At 42.6% G+C, this 18525-nt stretch overlaps 4 protein-coding genes across 4 annotated transcripts in view; all 4 read left to right on the top strand.

The window, feature by feature from the left end:
- Window positions 1-18525, top strand: part of LOC309354852 (vomeronasal type-2 receptor 26-like) — a gene marked incomplete at both ends in the record, with an annotated part of 356212 nt that overhangs the window by 52212 nt on the left and 285475 nt on the right. The gene's annotated exons all lie outside the window — the stretch shown is intronic.
- Window positions 1018-2814, top strand: LOC309355493 (olfactory receptor 6F1-like). The gene is made up of 2 exons (XM_081886427.1): window positions 1018-1099; window positions 1427-2814. The coding sequence occupies exon 2, from the start codon at window positions 1436-1438 to the stop codon at window positions 2438-2440; it is 1005 nt and encodes a 334-aa protein (XP_081742553.1). The 5' UTR covers window positions 1018-1099; window positions 1427-1435; the 3' UTR covers window positions 2441-2814.
- On the top strand, window positions 4923-6430 carry LOC309355506 (olfactory receptor 6B1-like; the record flags this gene model as incomplete). Its single annotated transcript, XM_081886443.1, has 1 exon — window positions 4923-6430. One exon carries the CDS (start codon window positions 4923-4925, stop codon window positions 5883-5885), a length of 963 nt encoding a protein of 320 aa, XP_081742569.1. The 3' UTR covers window positions 5886-6430.
- Window positions 14060-16814, top strand: LOC309355497 (olfactory receptor 6F1-like). The gene is made up of 2 exons (XM_081886431.1): window positions 14060-14229; window positions 15787-16814. Exon 2 carries the CDS (start codon window positions 15796-15798, stop codon window positions 16780-16782), a length of 987 nt encoding a protein of 328 aa, XP_081742557.1. The 5' UTR covers window positions 14060-14229; window positions 15787-15795; the 3' UTR covers window positions 16783-16814.

Genomic DNA, 18525 nt, shown 5'->3' with positions numbered 1-18525 from the left:
TAACCACCGGAGACGTTCAGTTCTAGGATATGTTTTCTTAAGCAAAAACAAGATGAAATATTGGGGGGAGGGATTAACGTTCATAAATAAATGCCTCATTGCTGAGATGTATATCATATATGAAGGAAATGGATATAGAACTTCTGTCATGCATGCGCTGAAAATTAAAAAGGCATAGTACATTGCTTTATTTGAAAGAAAAATCACACAGAGAGATACAGGAAGAAGATTCAATACATCATGCATAAAGAAAAACAACTCTAAAAAAAACAGATTCAGGTAGGCAGCCGTGTTGGTCTTTAAAAAAAATATATTAAAAGATGATCCAAAAAGAACTCCCTTAAGAGAATAAAGTCTTTTAAGACAGTCTTTAAAAGAATCTTTCCCAATTTTTTTAAAAAATAATTCCAGTAGCACCTTAAAATCCCTTGCCCTTCCCTGTGAAACCAACTGCCATCATGAACTGTCATCAACAGTTACAAGGTTGTAGCAACCTCTGCTTCAGAGTATCTGAAGAAGTGTGTATACACACGAAAGCTCATACCTATAAATTTTATACTTAGTTGGTTTTTAAGGTGCTACTGGAATTATTTTTCAAAAAAACTTTTTTGAAAGATTCTTTTAAAGACTGTCTTAAAACAAAAACACTTCATTCTTTTTAGATCATCTTTTAATATATATTTTTTAATCTTTCATCTTGTTATTTATTTCAAAAAAACAATTGATACTCCATATTCCCCCTGGCCATTCAACAAAACAAGATATTGCTAAACCAGTGAGAAATGATTCTTGACAGGAATACATTAAGTTTACAAATGAAACTAATCATGACAAAATTTCAAAGAAATACAGGGGCATGTTGTTAATGTTTGATGCAACATTAAAATTACATATTCTCTGGATCCCTCTCCTCCATGCAACAATGTTCAGCAGTAGAAAATGATTGTCCTGGAGAGCTCTGGGTAAGTGCTGTCCTAGAACTGTAAATGCAAGCTAACATTTGAATCTGTGGGGGGACAAAGCCTTCTTGCTAGGCATGGAACTCCCTGATGATACAATTCTCTTTCTCCCTCTCTCCTCTTTTAGATAGGCCCTGAAGGTATTTCATCTGTGTTTAACTAGGGATAATTGTTGGTACTGTAAGTTTTTCAGTGACTGGGAATTATATATTTGATTGGGTTAATATTAAATGACTATATCACTTTTATCTTATTTAGATTATAATAGTGATTTTTTTTCTTTCTCTCTTGGTTTCGAAAAATGCATTTTATGTCACTTTGGGAAGATGTTTTTATTAGGAAAGGTAACATGGAAATCTCTTCCATAAAAAATAAAATAAAATGACACCAGTGCTACGTGTGGTGCTTGATGTCTTGATATCTAATAATTCACTAATCTGTATTAGGGTCTTTCCCCCCTTCTTCAGACATACAATATGGAAAAAAGAGAAGAGGGAAATAAAACCATCATCACAGAATTAATTCTTCGGGGATTTGGGGATCTTCAAGATCTACGGATTGCCATCTTCATCTTGTTTCTAGCCATCTATATCCTTACAATGACTGGAAACATCCTCATTGTTGGATTAGTTGTGACAAACCACAGCCTCCACACTCCTATGTACTTTTTTCTGGCAAACCTCTCTTGCTTGGAGACCTTCTACAGTTCAACCATCTTGCCCAAGGTCCTTGTCAGTTCCCTGACTGCAGAGAGAGCCATTTCCATCCCTGGCTGCATTGCACAATTCTATTTCTTTACTGCTCTGGTAGTTACTGAATGTGGTCTCCTAGCTATGATGTCTTATGACAGGTATGTAGCAATATGTAAACCTCTGCATTATGGAACTCATATGACAGCTAAGCGATGTGTTCTCATGGCAGCTGGCTGTTGGATTACAGGTTTTTTGGCAATGTCAGTAATGATGTATCTGATGACAAGGTTGACATTTTGTGGTCCCAATGAAATAGAACATTTCTTCTGTGACTTTACCCCTGTGGCAAAAATTGCTTGCAGTGAATCTCAGAAATTTGAACTAATGGGTTTCATATTCTCAACCATTTTCACCGTGCCTACATTTTTATTGACTCTGACCTCATACACATTTATCGTAACCACTATCCTGAGAATCCCATCTGCTACTGGAAGGAAAAAGGCCTTCTCTACATGCTCATCTCACCTTTTTGTAGTGACAATTTATTATGGCACCTTAATCATAGTCTATGTGCTGCCCAATAATGAAAATATGAGAAAGCTAAACAAAGTCTTCTCTGTTTTTTACACCATTCTTACTCCTCTGGTCAATCCACTGATATACAGTCTCAGGAATAGGGAAGTGAAAGTGTGCCTTAGGAAATCTGTTGGTAAACTGACTAATGGCATATGGTCAAAGGAAATTCAAGGAACTGTTTTTAGTTTGGGATGGAATCCTAAATCACCCTAGATTCATTTCCCTCACTTCAAGTTGACTCCAATTTCCCAGTATTGCAATATTCTCAGCTTAATTGTGCTTCGAGCCCCAAAACCCATCCCCCATGGAAATAAAGACACAGTGGAGACAGAATTTAGTTTAAATGTGGATGGGCAAATTTTGGCCACAGCTTTATTAAAATACACAAATGTGACTGGTATTGGTTTAGGCATTGGTATCAAACTATATCTGGCTCCTGCCCCACCCTGCAGGAAGCCTCCGAAGGGTAAACAACCAGCAGGGAGAGCTCCATCAATGTATATAGACTGGTGCTCACCCCTGGGGTTCCCAGGGGTCCTGGCATGGCCCTACCCCCTCTCCGGGCTTCAGACAAGATCCAGACCCCTGGATTCCTTTAACAGAATACTCTACTCATTGGAGGGGCAGGTGATGGCTGCACCTCCCCTCCCCACATTCCCCTGAACAAATGCCTAACTGCCTAACCTTACAAAGTTGTGACGATTGCTAAGAGGTAGGCAAAAACCAAGTGGCCACAGCCAATCTGCCACATTGGAAAAAAATCCTACCCAGCCCACATTCCAAAACAGGCGACCAAACGAAATCCAAAGCAAGGTCAAACACAACCTAATTAACAGGTGGGTGGGTGGGTGTTTGGCAGCGCGAAGCAAAAGGAGGTCACTACGTCGTGCTGCCAAATAAATACCCCCCAACCCCTAACCTTGCCACGCTTCTGATTGGCTAAAAGCCATTGGCATAACTGTGGCACCACTGGCTTGGAGCGGGCAAGCCCTGCCCACAAGCTGGTTAGGGAAGATTTTCAGTACTGAGCACAACATGGCCCCCTCTGTTAGGAGGATCCAACTTACCATGTTCATTTTGAAGCATAAGTGAGATGTGATGAAAACATCCATGATTGATGGAACTCTATTGACAAGCTCACTGAGGGCATAATGCCCCAGAATCTAAAGAACTATTTAAGCTTAGAGTAGAAATTAATGCTTACTGGTGGAAGATAGTGAAGTCTTTAAAGGGTTTATTTCCAATTTAACTGCTGATCCAATTTGCCTGATGTCCCAAAGAAACATCTATTGTCTAAATCTTTCTCTGGGACATCAGGCAAATTGGATCAGCAGTTAAATTGGAAATAAACCCCTTCACCTGGAGGATTTTCATGTTCTTTACCATACAGAGAGACCCATCTGTTTTCCATACTGGGGAAAAACATGGGAAAACTGACATGATTTTACCAGCAGAGTAGATAGCACTGGGGCAGGGCTATTTGAGGAAAAGAAACTAAGGGAGTTTTAAGCTTGTTTTCTGATGCAGTATGGTCCTGATTCAGTTCAGCACCTTCTCCTGTACCTTCTTTAAAGAAAGAGGAATGTTGTGAGATCAAATTGTGGTTATCTTGTATCACATTTACTTGAGACCTCAGATTCAGAAATCAAGTACAAAATACAGTAGTGTCATATCTTTGTCCATATTAGGAAACAGGGAACTAACAAGATCTTCTTTTCAGTATCCCAGAATATCAACTTCCTTTCTGAACAGCAGCTTGGACAGATGTCCCCCTCTACACACGCCTTTCTGAATGTCATCTACTTGACATGGCAAGCCACTGAAAAGGTGTGAGCATATGTCATCACACATGTCCAAGCACTATTATGTTTGAATCTTTTTTAGTATAGATATAAATAAACTTGCCTCACAAGTTTAGATAGTCCACTGTACTAATTACCACACACCTGATTTCATTAACCCTTTTCACTTTGTTACACTGAGCAACAAGCAAACTTTTCCAGTTTGCATCTTAGTCTTCTGATCCCTTTTCTAAAGACCAGCATGCTTAACGAGCAAACCCAACTCTTTGTTAATGAAGGGATATTGGGAGGTAAATGTGCCAGAATTTCCTAGCAGACTGTGACTATTTTGTCAAATTTTAATGATCTAATCATCAACTTTACTTTTGAATATGACCCCAGGTGATTTAGTTACTCATTTAAATGAGACATAAGAGACACACACCACCAGGGGAAATTACTTTAGACATCGCATACACAAAAACAAGTAGAAGGTGTAGATGACATTGGTCCTCAGAATATAATGTCTTCTTACCATGAGATTTCATCTGTATAAATGAAATGGATGCAGAAGACAAACTTCTACCATTTATGCAATGAAGGCAGGAGAGGAGCAGTACAATACTTTACAGGAAAGCAAAAGCAAAGTATCAGAATAAGACAGATTATCAGATACAGGAAGCATGATGATGAAGAAAAGGTTCTCCATATTCAGCATTTTAAGTTTATCACTCAACAGAATAAGATATATGTAAACTAAGAAATAATTGTCATGAAGGTGAGAAAAAAGATAATGCACAACCAATGCATGACTGAAGAAAGGAAGTGCACATACAATACATGACAATATAAGTCACTGATATTAAATGAAGGAAAGCTTTCATTGACTACTGAAAGGGAAAAAAGAACCACTGATGACAATGGCAGAAGGGAGAAATCAAACCATCATCACAGAATTGATTCTCCAGGGATTTGGGGATTTTCAAGACCTACAGATTGTCCTCTTCATCTTGTTTCTAGCCATCTATATCCTTACAATGACTGGAAACATCCTCATTGTTGGCTTAGTTGTGACAAACCACAACCTCCACACTCCCATGTACTTTTTTCTGGCAAACCTCTCTTGCTTGGAGACCTTCTACAGTTCAACCATCTTGCCCAAGGTCCTTGTCAGTTCCCTGACTGCAGAGAGAGCCATTTCCATCCCTGGCTGCATTGCACAATTCTATTTCTTTACTGCTCTGGTAGTTACTGAATGTGGTCTCCTAGCTATGATGTCTTATGACAGGTATGTAGCAATATGTAAACCTCTGCATTATGGAACTCATATGACAGCTAAGCGATGTGTTCTCATGGCAGCTGGCTGTTGGATTACAGGTTTTCTGGCAATGTCAGTAATGATGTATCTGATGACAAGGTTGACATTTTGTGGTCCCAATGAAATAGAACATTTCTACTGTGACTTTACCCCCATAACAAGTATCGCTTGCAGTGAAACTCAAACATTAGAACTGATGTGCTTCATATTCTCAACCATTTTCACCTTGCCACCATTCTCATTGACTGTGACCTCATACACATTTATCATCACCACCATCCTGAGAATCCCATCTGCCACTGGAAGGCAAAAAGCCTTCTCCACTTGCTCATCTCACCTTGTTGTAGTTACAATTTATTATGGGACCCTAATCTTAGTTTATGTGTTTCCCAAGACGGAAAATATGAGAAAGCTAAACAAAGTCTTCTCTGTTTTTTACACCATCCTAACACCTTTGGCCAATCCCCTGATATACAGTCTCAGGAACAAGGAAGTGAAAGAGTCTCTTAAGAAATCTATTGGAAAGCTGTATAAGATCATAGGGAATCAAAGGCACTAATTTTGGATTAGGGGAGAAATTGGTGACTTCATCTTATGGATACTGAAGCCTTTATATACTGTCTAAATCTCTTTCTTTCTCTTGTCATACATATAGTGATGGGACAGAAGAAATTATACTATTCTGTGTCATTCATTATCACCATTCATGATCTGCTGAATTCTACCTTCTGTAGCTTGGAGCTAGGTGTGTACACTGTAGTTTATTGAGTGCTGAAAAGGGACACATCTAAGGACCACCTGAAGCCCCATGAACCTTTTTGCCTGCCAATAAAAGCAATCCCAGTGCTTATGAGTGTTTATTGTGATGTTAGCTGGTTCCAAGACTCTTCTTTGTTGTGAAATCTTGGAGGTGTTCTGTGAGGTTTTGTGGCTCTAGGTGAAAGTTGGAGGTGGGTTGTCGAGTGGGGCAGTGTGCCACAGGAGAATGAATTGATTTTTGTTTGTATTTATTAGTAATTTGTGTTATTGATTTTATTTTGTTTTTTGAAAATATTTCTGTTGTTTATGTTTGCTTTATAGAACTTGGATATATATTATTATATAAAGTGGTATATAAATGGTCTAAACAATAAATAAATGATAATTCCAGATCAACCCTATTGTGTCCAATTGCACCTTTCTACTGAAAGAAAGCATTTTTAAAAACAGAATGGGAAGGGAGGAGATTTTCAGATATTTATTGTTCCTTTCACTGCACACTTCACTCCCTCTAAATCTGCTGCAAAGGGACTATGCAGAGGGGAGCATGGAGGGGTGAAAATTACCTCCCCATCCCGCTGATTGATTCCTCTTTCTCAGAAAATAGCCAGCACTGGTTTGTTGTTGTTGTTGGTAGTACTCAGCAATGCAACAGTTGCATGCTTGCTGTTGCTTGTTTGTATTGTATCAGTTTCACATTGTGACCACTCTGATGCCCTTCACAACTTGGAAACCTCCAAGTTCTAGCCACATGAAGTCAAGTGTGAATATTGGAGATTTCCTTTGCATCAGGAAACATAGAATTTATTCTTTGAGACTATCATCACCCCCAAATTTTCATAGTAATATTTATTTTACTGAAAGCAATATTCATTTGCAAGCTTTTCCCTAGGCAGAATAATTTGAGAAAGGGACGTGGGTGGCGCTGTGAGTTAAACCACAGAGCCTAGGACTTGCCAATCAGAAGGTCGGTGGTTCAAATCCCCGCCATAGGGTGAGCTCCCTGCTCGGTCCCTGCTCCAGCCAACCTAGCAGTTCGAAAGCACCTCAAAGTGCAAGTAGATAAATAGGTACCGCTCCAGTGGGAAGGTAAACAGCATTTTCATGTGCTGCTCTAGTTCGCCAGAAGCGGCTTAGTCATGCTGGCCACATAACCCGGAAGCTGTACACCAGATCCCTCGGCCAATAAAGCGAGATGAGCACCGCAACGCCAGAGTTGGTCACAACTGGACCTAATGGTCAGGGGTCCCTTTACCTTACCTTTACTGCCTCAGTATAATTTGCATCTTGAAAGGTGTGATATAGGTAATTGCCATCATACCAGAAGGAAATTTTGAGACACACAATATTTTGTGTAAACATGTTATACTTATTAAAATATAACAAACCATAGGCCCTGAAACAAACTAATTAAACCAAAATACAGTTGTCCCTTGGTTTTTGAACATCTCTGTTGACGAACATTTCAGTTTATGAACTCCGTAAACCCTGAAGTACTTAGTTGGTCTTTAAGGTGCTACTGGAAATAATTTTTTTTGTTTTGACTATGGCAGACCAACACGGCTATCTATCTGTAACCTGAAGTATATGCTTTGGTTTTCAAACACACCTGAGAAGTCAGACATGCCATGTGGCTTCCACTGAGTGCAAGATTCTGAGGCCTAGCTGTTGGCTGTTGAGATTTTGGTTTTTGAACATTTCAGAACTCGAACAGTCTTCCGGAATGGATTGCGTTCTAAAACCAAGGTACCACTGTAACCAAATAAAATACATCTGCGCCAGTGAATGCTAATAAATTCTATCCCTCTCGTCACCAGGGCTGCTCTCTGTGTTCATAAAGCTAGGTTTGTTAAGGCCCCTCCCTCTATGCTGTAGGTATCCTGGATGTATGTACCTGACACGCACAACATAGCCTTGTTGGGCAACATTATCCCCAGTTTTTCTGCCAGGCTGAATGGCACCATCCAGCAGCAGCATAGGGTGAAGGGGACCATAGGGGAGGTTGTCCTTGTTGGAAAACTTGCCCCCTCGGGAGAGGCTGGCCCCATCTCCCAGGCTCCCGGGGCTTGTTTACCGGTGATCTACTCTGGCTGTCCAGAGTCCAACATCCCGGCAGTCCAGGAAGACCTTGATAGGAGACATTTCCCTGCGTGGAAAATGCACACCCCCTTCCCTCCTTGCATACCAGCAAGAGAAAGAAGATAGTCAGAAAGTCTATTTACATCTCTACAGTTTATTTCTGACTGTTCAGCTGTGCAAAAAACATGTCCGTTCACTCTGACTTCTCTCCGAGCAAGTGACTCAGACTTCCTTCACATACGCAACAGGAAGGTCTCATATTACACACAGAACAAAGCTCTGTAAATCCCGTGAACTGCCTGGAATATCCTTTCCCAGGACTAGCCACATCATGTGATGTCAACATCGAGCTACTTGTTTGCAGCTGTGTAGTATGTGGAGTTTGGAACAAACAGGGTTAAAACTCCGTGGTGCCCTGCATCTGGGAGGGGCCGGAAGCAGGGCCAGGCATCACAGGCTTTGTCTGTGAGTTACTTTCAGTTCTCACTGAGAGACGCTGAAAGACACAGCTAAACAGACAGGCTGTGTCAGTGTGCTTTTGGAAGCACGGAGAGATGCCGGAATGGCGGAGGTTTCCGATGGACTGATTTATGGCTTGTAAATAAACGCTTCTAGAGATAAGAACCGATCTGTCTTTTGGACTTGATTTTATCCCTTTCTCACATGGACTCAGGACTGCTGCATTACTCTGCTGGGCCAGCTCAGAGCTAAAACTGGGAAGCTTGCTGGACCCAATATCCCAGACGGGGAATTTATTTTCATATTCCGCAGAGGTTATGGGTCTTACGTGTTTCCTGAGAAGTGTGAGAAGGGAGGAGAACGCCAGCTTTGAGTTGCTGTGATCTCCTGCCAGGAAGGGCAGTGGGAGATGCTGGTGAGCGAAGCCAAGAGCCAAGAGAGAGGCTGCTGCTTCGGAGGACCAGCTTGCTGGCAGAGTGAGTACGTTTGAAGCCCCGGGGGGAGGAGATGGCTGCTGCACAGGCACAGCAGAGCCAAGAGAGCTTCCCCGGTGAAAGGCTGCATGGAGCCAATTGGGAGGCCTGGTCAAGAGGAGCCAGGGGGTGGTTTGTGGCCACAGGGCTCTGGAGTCCAGTCCAGAAGGAGCCGGCCCCACCCACACCAGCTAATGCTATGCTAAGGGAGAAGGAGCAGAGGCAGCTTTGCAAGCAGCAAGCCGCCTGCCAGGCGCTGAGGAGTGTGTGTGAAAGCTCAGCAGGAGCCAGGCCAAAGGGGGCTGGAGGAAGCCCAGGAGAGGCTGAAGGATGCCCAGAAAGCCCAGTGGGGGCTGGGACAGTGTTGGGGAGCTGTTGTGATGCTTCTACACGTCTGTGTGATGGACTGTGTGCTGGAGAGATGCTGGGAGCTGAAAGGAGGAAAGCAGTGACAAGCTGTTCCTCAGGCTGCTGTGCACCCAAGAGTGGGGGTGCAGGCCGTGCCAAGAGCTCTGAGAAAGCGAAAGTCTCCGAAAGTTGTTTGTGCTTTGCTGCGACGTCCAACAGCGCTGGGAAGCATCCGCTTGAGGCCCAGGCTGCCAAGGACACCAGCTGCAGTGCAATGTCAACAAAGCAGTTTCCCAAGGCTGGTTCACAGCAGCGACGTGGGAAAGCGGCAGGCCAGGAGAAAAACAAAGACAAGGCGTCTTATCACCTCACAGCTGCAACAGCGTGTTTGGGAAAAGGCAAAAGCCTTGATCGGGGGGAGGCAGTAACCATGGCAACCAGGATGGACACTGGCTTTGACACAGACCCCGGTGGGGGTGCGAGCGTTGCCATGGCAGCTTTGGAAGACAGCCAGAGAAACACTTTATCTCTCGTTGTTGACACTGGAGCTACCCACACTTTAGTAAACTCTCGAGAGTTCCTGAGAGACTGCAAGGCAGTAAAAGCCAAACAAAATATCACGTTGGCAGATGGATCAAAGAGACCGCTGACTGAATCTGGGTCTTTGTATTGTTCTTTCTTGGATTGTTGGGTGCAAGCTTATGTTGTCCCAGAGCTTGCGCACTCTCTTTTAAGTGTAACAGCCTTAAATGATGAAGGGTTCGATGTTCGGTTCTCTAACAAACTGTGCTCTTTTTACAGGGATGGAAAGAAGATCTACAGCGTTGAGAGAACAGGCAGGCTCTTTCTGGTGCAGATGCCTGTTGAAAATGGGGCTGGTGGAAAAATGGGACTAGTGGAAAATGGGACTGGTGGAAAAATGGGGCTGGTGGAAAATGAGGCTAGTGGAGAGTCCATTGAAGACGCCCATGTGAAGTGTGCAAATGTCCCACCACACAATGATTGTATTCATTTATGGCATAGGAAACTTGGGCACGCGGGGTGGTCGCTTGTGCGAAGGGCTGCCAAAAACACCATTGGTTGTAGGTTCAAGGCTTGTGACAAATACCTAGATTGTCAAGCCTGTAAGCAGTCGAAAGTCACAACTTGCCCATATCCTAGATCAGAGAGAAGGACTAGCAAACCCTTTGAACTTGTCCATGCAGATTTGTCAGGACCCATGCCGACACCTTCTTTAGCTGGATCTAAGTGGGTTCTAGTTCTAATTGACGATTTTTCGAGGTTTTCTTGGGTTTTTGCGCTTAAATGCAAGTCAGAAGCAGCTGCATTGATCAGGGATTGGATCACTGCAATAGAGCTACAGTTCTCTACCAGGGTGATTTCCTTTCAATCTGATCGTGGGGGGGAGTTTACAGGTTCTGCGCTGCAATCGTTTTTCAGGCAGAAGGGTATCAATCATCGATTGACGGCCCCCTACTCTCCGCAACAGAATGGGCTTGCGGAGAGAAAGCATCGCACCTTGCAGGAAGCTGCGAATGCAATGCTGGCAGACTCGGGTTTGCCACAGCGCTTTTGGGCAGAGAGTTATCGGACAGCATGTTTTGTACAGAACAGGGTGTACAATTCCAGTGTAGGCAACACACCGTATTACTTGTTGCATCAGAAGAAGCCGAAGGTGGGGTTTCTTCATGTTTTTGGGTCTGAGGCTTTTGTTCTCATTCCAAAGGCCATGCGCAGAAAGGGTGAGCCAAGGTCTAGGAAGATGATCTTTGTGGGCTATGAGCCGGGTTCAAAGGCGTGGCGTTTCGCATACCCTACTGGCAACCAGTCTAAGCTGCTTATTAGCGGCAGTGCTGAGTTTTGTGAGCAGAGTGGGTGGAAGCGTCTTCACGGGAACCCAGATGTTTTGTCAGACTCAGATGAGGAAGAGGAGGAAGGTGAAGCTGAACCTGCTGCTGATGCGCGCGGTCCACAGCAACAGGGTCCAGCGCCAGTTTCTCCAAAAGGGAGTCCTAGGACCCCTCCACAGGTCACTGTCAAGTCTGAGCTAAGGAGTGCACCATCCTCACCAGCAGAACCAGCTGTACGCCCGAAACGGCGCAGCAGGTCAGAGGGGGATGTGTCTGACACAGAGGACAGTAAGGTTGATCCAGGTGAATCAGGCGCAGTTCCGGAATTCACGCTGAGGAGGTCAGCAAGGTCAACCAAGGGAAAGCCACCTGAAAGGTATGAAGCCACTAGTGTCTGGGTTGGTGTGGCTAGATGTGAGCCTGAATCCTTTGAGGATGTGCAGAAGTTGCCTCAGGAAGAAGCTAGCAAATGGCATGAGGCGATGCAGAAGGAGATGAACTCAATGGAGTCTCTAGGAGTGTTTTCTCTCACGAAGTTGCCAATGGGACAAAAAGCTGTTAGCTGCAGATGGGTTTACCGTTTGAAACCCACAGAAGCAGGAGAACCACAGTATAAAGCGAGGTTAGTGGCCCGAGGATTCACACAGAAAAAGGGTGTTCATTTCACAGAGGTATATTCGCCAACCTCGAGAGCGGAAACTCTGAGAATGCTTTTGGCGATAGCAGCACAGAGAGGTTGGAAGGTGAACCATTTTGATGTAGATGTCGCCTACCTGAACTCAGATCTCAAGGAGGAGTTGTACATGCTTCCTCCTCCAGGGTTTGAAGTCAGTGAGCCAGGTGTTGTGTGGCGGTTGCACAAATCCATCTATGGATTACGTCAATCTGCCAGGAATTGGAATATGTGCCTACATGAAGCTTTAGAGGAGCTAGGTTTTAAGAGATCTCTTGCAGACAGTTGTCTTTACATTAAAGAGTCAGGCTTGAAACAGGAAGTGGTGCTTGTGTTTGTTGATGATATCTTAGTGATGGCACAGACAGGTAAACAGGTGGAAAAGTTTGCTAGAGAGCTTGGAAAGCGGTTCAAGCTGAAGCAGCTTGGAGATGTCAAATCCTATTTGGGCGTGCAGATCACAAAAGCAAGTGATGGAAGCTTTTTGCTTTGCCAGAAGGGTAAGATTGAACAGTTGCTTGAGAAGTTCAGGATGTCTGAGTGTGCAGGTGCCAGATCACCCATGGAGGCTGGTTTTGTAAAGGAGTGTCAGCAAGTAGAACGTGTGGTGTTCGAAAACACTGAGCTCTTTCAGTCAGCTCTAGGTAGTCTGTTGTATCTGTCACAGTGGAGCAGACCAGATATAGCGTTTGCTGTCAATCTGCTCAGTAGAGAGGCCTCAAGTCCTAGTGTGCAGGCCTGGAATGGTATAAAGCGGGTGCTGCGTTACCTGCAAGATACCAAAGACTTTTGTCTGAAGTTGTCAGCTCAAGGAGATGTCAAGCTGACTGCTTGGGTGGACTCGGATTGGGCTAATCTTGAGGATCGCAAATCAGTGTCAGGTCTAGTGGTGAAGTTTGGGGACTCAGTGATAGGGTGGAGGTCCCGGAAGCAAAGTCTCATAGCGCTTTCATCTACTGAAGCTGAGTTCAGTGCGCTATCAGATGCTTGCAGAGAGTTGGAGTTCTATGTGTGTTTGGTCGAGGAAATCTGTGGAGAGGATTGTCTGCCCGTTGTGGTGCATGAAGACAATCAACCGTGCCTTAAACTGGCTGAGACAGGGCAGTTCAAGGCGAGAACCAAACATTTGGACATACGTTTTCAAAATGTGTGTCAGAGCGTTCGTGAGGGGCTAGTTGCTCTGAAATACTGTCCCTCAACCAAGAACCTCGCTGATGGTTTCACAAAACCATTAACCTTCCAGAAGCACGAGGAGTTCTGTGAGGGTTTGTGTATGGGGAAAGCACTGTTGGCTATTGTCCCTAGATGCAGGACAAGAGGGGGTGTGGAGTTTGGAACAAACAGGGTTAAAACTCCGTGGTGCCCTGCATCTGGGAGGGGCCGGAAGCAGGGCCAGGCATCACAGGCTTTGTCTGTGAGTTACTTTCAGTTCTCACTGAGAGACGCTGAAAGACACAGCTAAACAGACAGGCTGTGTCAGTGTGCTTTTGGAAGCACGGAGAGATGCCGGAATGGCGGAGGTTTCCGATGGACTGATTTATGGCTTGTAAATAAACGCTTCTAGAGATAAGAACCGATCTGTCTTTTGGACTTGATTTTATCCCTTTCTCACATGGACTCAGGACTGCTGCATTACTCTGCTGGGCCAGCTCAGAGCTAAAACTGGGAAGCTTGCTGGACCCAATATCCCGGACGGGGAATTTATTTTCATATTCCGCAGATAGTAGTCATATCCCAAAATTGTTAGAGGTGCAAAAATTCGACACTCGCTGCTGCCTCAATACAGCTGTGTGCTTTTGTCATCGGGATCCGTTGAAAATAGCTTCTCCATGCAAACCAGGAAGTGACCCCTCCAGGTAATGGAATGACTCTTTTTTTTTCTTAGCTCTGTGGGTGTACCTAATCACAAACATTGCATTCTGTGAAGGTAAAAAATGATTTTGAATGTGACCCCAGGAGACTTAGTTCTTCCTTTAAATGAGACATAGGAGACACTTATCTCCAAGGGACATTAAATTAGATGGATACATGGAAAAAAGTGGAAGTTGTATGGGGGTTGGTCCTCAGAACACAATGTCTCCTTGCTGTAAGGGCTCATATGTACAGATGAAATCTATGCAGAACTCAAAGATGCAATTATCAGAACCAGAAAGAGAGATTAATAAATACAGGGAGCATGAAGCAGAGCAGAAGGTCAATCTATGCTCCATATTCTACACTTCAAGCATATCACTCAACAGAATGAGATAAAGAACTATACAGGTAAGAAACACTGCTCATGGGGGAGGGAAAACAAAACCAATGAGGAAAAGAGGCCAAGACCTCTGTATCTGAGTGATAGCCTTCCCTAGAAGGTGGGAAGCCAGCAGTGTGACTAGCCTCCAAATTCCTGGGGCTAATGGAGGCTATTTTCTGTACAATTGCATGACAATCTGACAAGTAACAGAACATGCTTATGGCTCAATGAGGGATTTGAACCCTGGCCTCCCAGGTCCTAGCCTGACACTCTGACCATTACACCGCCACCGGTTTTCACTGCAGGATCTTGTAAGGCTCCAAGGCCACATGTCTGGTTTCCAGAGAATCTGCTTCTTGTTTGCAGGGGAGTAAGCTGATTGATCAAATGTTATCCCACATGCTTTCCTTTCACTTTCTTTATCTGATCTTTTGGTGGTGTCGGTTTCTTGCACAATAACTCCCAATCAACTTTAATTGCCCAAACTGAATTTATCAGTATGCAACTGAACATCATCCAAAAACAGAGACCTGAAGCTTCTTCACCTGAGGATCCCAGAGGGTCATTAGTTGAATGGACATCAGTCAGGGATTCCCTAGCTGTGATTTTTGCATTGCAGGGTGATCAATGCAAGATGATCCTTGGGGTGATTTCCAACTCTATGATATTATAGTTCTGTGGGTTGCCTCTGGCTCTCTTTAGATATGTTGCTTCTCTTTTTATTGCCTACCTTGTATTTACTCATTTATCTGGGCCATTTACTCATTTATCTGATATCTGTCACAAGGGCACAACTAAAGAAAGATGAGATATGGGAAATCAAATAATGGTGAGACTATAAACTAATGCACTCAACACATATTCAATTAAGGACAGCTGTCATTGGCTGCTAGAAAGAAAAACAACTAAGATTAGTTTTACTCATTGAATTAAATTTCTCAACCTCACCAGAACTACATCAACTACAATGCAATCTTCTAAACACCTACTAAGAAGTAAGATCTATTGAGTTCAATAAGGCTTACTCTTAGGTAAATGCATGTAGGTTTGTGGCCTTAAGCTGAAGAGACTGGACATGCAGTTGTACAGATATCTTCCTTTCCATCCCCTTCCCACTCTTCTATTTTTGTATCAACGTTTTTCTGGATTCATTCAAACTGGAATACAAAACTGCTTGTTCTTTGCATTTATTAACACTGACAACAAACAATGTTCCTACTCAATAATCATGGAATGATGTGGGATGTAGAAATGCAAGTTATTCTCATACACTTGTTTTTGCATTGCTCCATATAGGAAAAACACCATTAATGGAAGTTAACTTGCACTTTGATAATGAGCACATATGTATCCATTACAAAAGCATACACTGACTTTTGACAAGAGTAATGCTGTTGTGAAATGTGTAACACTAAACCTTCAGATCATTGTGTCTCAAAAAATACACATAAGATATGGAAAGATCTGGCAAAAGAGAATCACCCACATAATCCCTAGCAGAGCCATACTTAATAGTCATTGTACCGTATGCAGCAGTAAATCATGATTAATAATTCAGTGAATTTTATTACATTTCCCCCTAGATACGAAGGATGGCAATGGCAGAAGGGAGAAATCAAACCATCATCACAGAATTGATTCTCCAGGGATTTGGAGATTTTCAAGACCTACAGATTGTCCTCTTCATCTTGTTTCTAATTATATACATCCTTACAATGACTGGAAACATCCTCATTGTTGGATTAGTTGTGACAAACCACAACCTTCACACTCCTATGTACTTTTTCCTTGCTAACCTGTCTTGCTTGGAGACCTTCTATAGTTCAACCATCTTGCCCAAGGTCCTTGTCAGTTCCCTGACTGCAGACAGAGCTATTTCCATCCCTGGCTGCATCACACAATTCTATTTCTTTAGTTCTCTGATCGTTACTGAATGCAGTCTCCTAGCTATGATGTCTTATGACAGATACATAGCAATATGTAAGCCCCTGCATTATGCAACCCTAATGAACAACAGGCTCTGCCTTCACATGGCAGCTGGGTCTTGGATTAATGGGTTTCTAGCAATGTCAATAATGATGTACCCAATGACACGGTTGACGTTCTGTGGCCCCAATGAAATTGAACATTTCTTTTGTGACTTTACCCCAGTAGCAAGAATTGCTTGCACTGAGGCACAAAAATTTGAATTGATGGGTTTCATATTTTCAGTCATTTACATCCTTCCTCCTTTTCTATTGACTTTGACATCATATATGTTCATCATCACCACTATCCTGAGAATCCCATCTGCTACTGGAAGGAAAAAGGCCTTCTCCACATGTTCATCTCACCTTGCCGTGGTTACAATTTATTATGGCACCCTAATCATAGTCTACGTGCTGCCCAATACTGAAAATATGAGAAAGCTAAACAGAGTCTTCTCTGCTTTTTACACCATTCTGACCCCTCTGGTCAATCCACTGATATACAGTCTCAGGAACAGAGAAGTGAAAGAGTCTTTTAGGAGGTCTGTTGGCAGACTGACTCGTAGCTTAATGTCACAGAAAATCCAAAATAATGTTTTTAAATTAGGGTGAAAACTTGAGGATCCTGCTGGAGGATTCTGATGTGTGTGTTTTTCTCTTGATTTTCTAAATCCTTTCTTTTGTCACATGTACTGTGGCGCATTATATATTTGTTATATAATTTAAATCTATTTCAGTATTGTAACTTCTGTATGTTTTAAAGTATAGCTGTAATTTCTCTCTTTTTTCCCTTTTGTATAATATTTTGAGGGTCTGTTTTTTACAATCAAGCAGCCTATAAATTTTATGAAATTAATAAATAAATATTATTATCTGAAACAAAACTATCACTGCTTCGGGTGCTTGCACGACCTTTCAAGAGGGAGACTGGATAATTGAAAAAGTCCTACCCACTCTGATCTGCCTCTCTTTCTCCCCACCCCCAAGCCCTTCCTTTCCTAAACTTCATTTCTTTCTTTATTTTGAATTGAACCAAAATAGTATTGTTGAGTCCATTGATGTCAATGGGTTTACTTTGAGCATGACTTAGTTGAGGATCACCTGGTTACATCGTATATTGCAAGTGATCCTATGAACTGATGGACTGGTACAGCCTCAAATTATTTTCAAAGGCTTTGGATGATGAAAGCTCTAACCTTAAAACTTTAAAAAGTGTTGTCTTGATTAATTGCCCAATGGGGATTTGGAACTGTAGGCTGAACCTGAACTCAATAATTGTCTACAGTGTCTTCTTGGAAAATCCATGTTTCTTACAATACTTCCATTTGCTGGAGCAATACACACCAGATGAGGTAAGGAGTGGGGATAGAGATGGGGGTTATCCAGTGAAACTTTATTCTTATGTTTTGCTTTTTTAAAATAATAATAACAATAGTTCCTGTTCCACATCTAGGTTTATGTGTACCTATATGCTTAGTAGTTTCTCACCCCTCATTTATTGTCCATTCCAGGTCGCCCAACCACTGCCACAGTGTCTTTTCTCAGATCAAGATGAGCAGGTGACAGAAAAGGATGCAAGGTTTTTAGATGGGCAATCAGAATAAGATTCACTATTCGGCTATTGATTCAAAACTCTAAAATGTAGTTTATATAATTGACTTTTTATTTCTATTTTTTGTATATCGTATTGTTGCTTTATTGCTATAGTCAATGGCTGGTGCAAATAAAGATTCATTCATTCATAGTTCCTGTTCCGCATCTAGGTTTATATGCACCTACCGGTATATGCTTAGTAGGTCCTCACAGGAGCAATTTCAGGAATAAAGTTTTCTCCCCCCCCCCAATGTTGCAGTTTTTGTCAATTCTTAAGGAGGTAACCTGAGGTGGCTGACAGCGTTGGCAATAACATTATTCCTAAAATTGTCAGACACAGTAATGCTTCCCCCTTCCCGCCCCCCACTTCATGTAGCTTGGCTGAATCATCTGTTGGTATTGGTTTAGTTTTCATGAATGTATCCATTATTGGTTGAGCCAGTTACCTATGTTATAAACCTTTGTGGACTACAGTTCATTTCATGTGTGTGTTTGTTTTTACTGAAATGATCCTTTGATATTTACATCCACCTTTCCTCATCCTTGTCCATTCTATTGTTACACCCAAGCCCAGGCTCTGATAGGTGAGAGACTCCAAGGGTACAAGGGGCTTAACAAGGGTCCGCTTCCCTTGGAATGAGGAACAGCAAAGACTGTGATGTTTTAATAATAATAATAATAATAATAATAATAATAATAATAATAATAATAATTATCATCTGGCAGGGTTTCCCCAGCCACTCTGGGTGGCTTACAGCACAT

The sequence above is a fragment of the Podarcis melisellensis genome (genome assembly GCF_964234715.1).
Source record: "Podarcis melisellensis genome assembly, chromosome: 13".
NCBI lineage: Eukaryota > Metazoa > Chordata > Lepidosauria > Squamata > Lacertidae > Podarcis > Podarcis melisellensis.
This window is presented reverse-complemented; position numbering and strand designations above follow the sequence as displayed.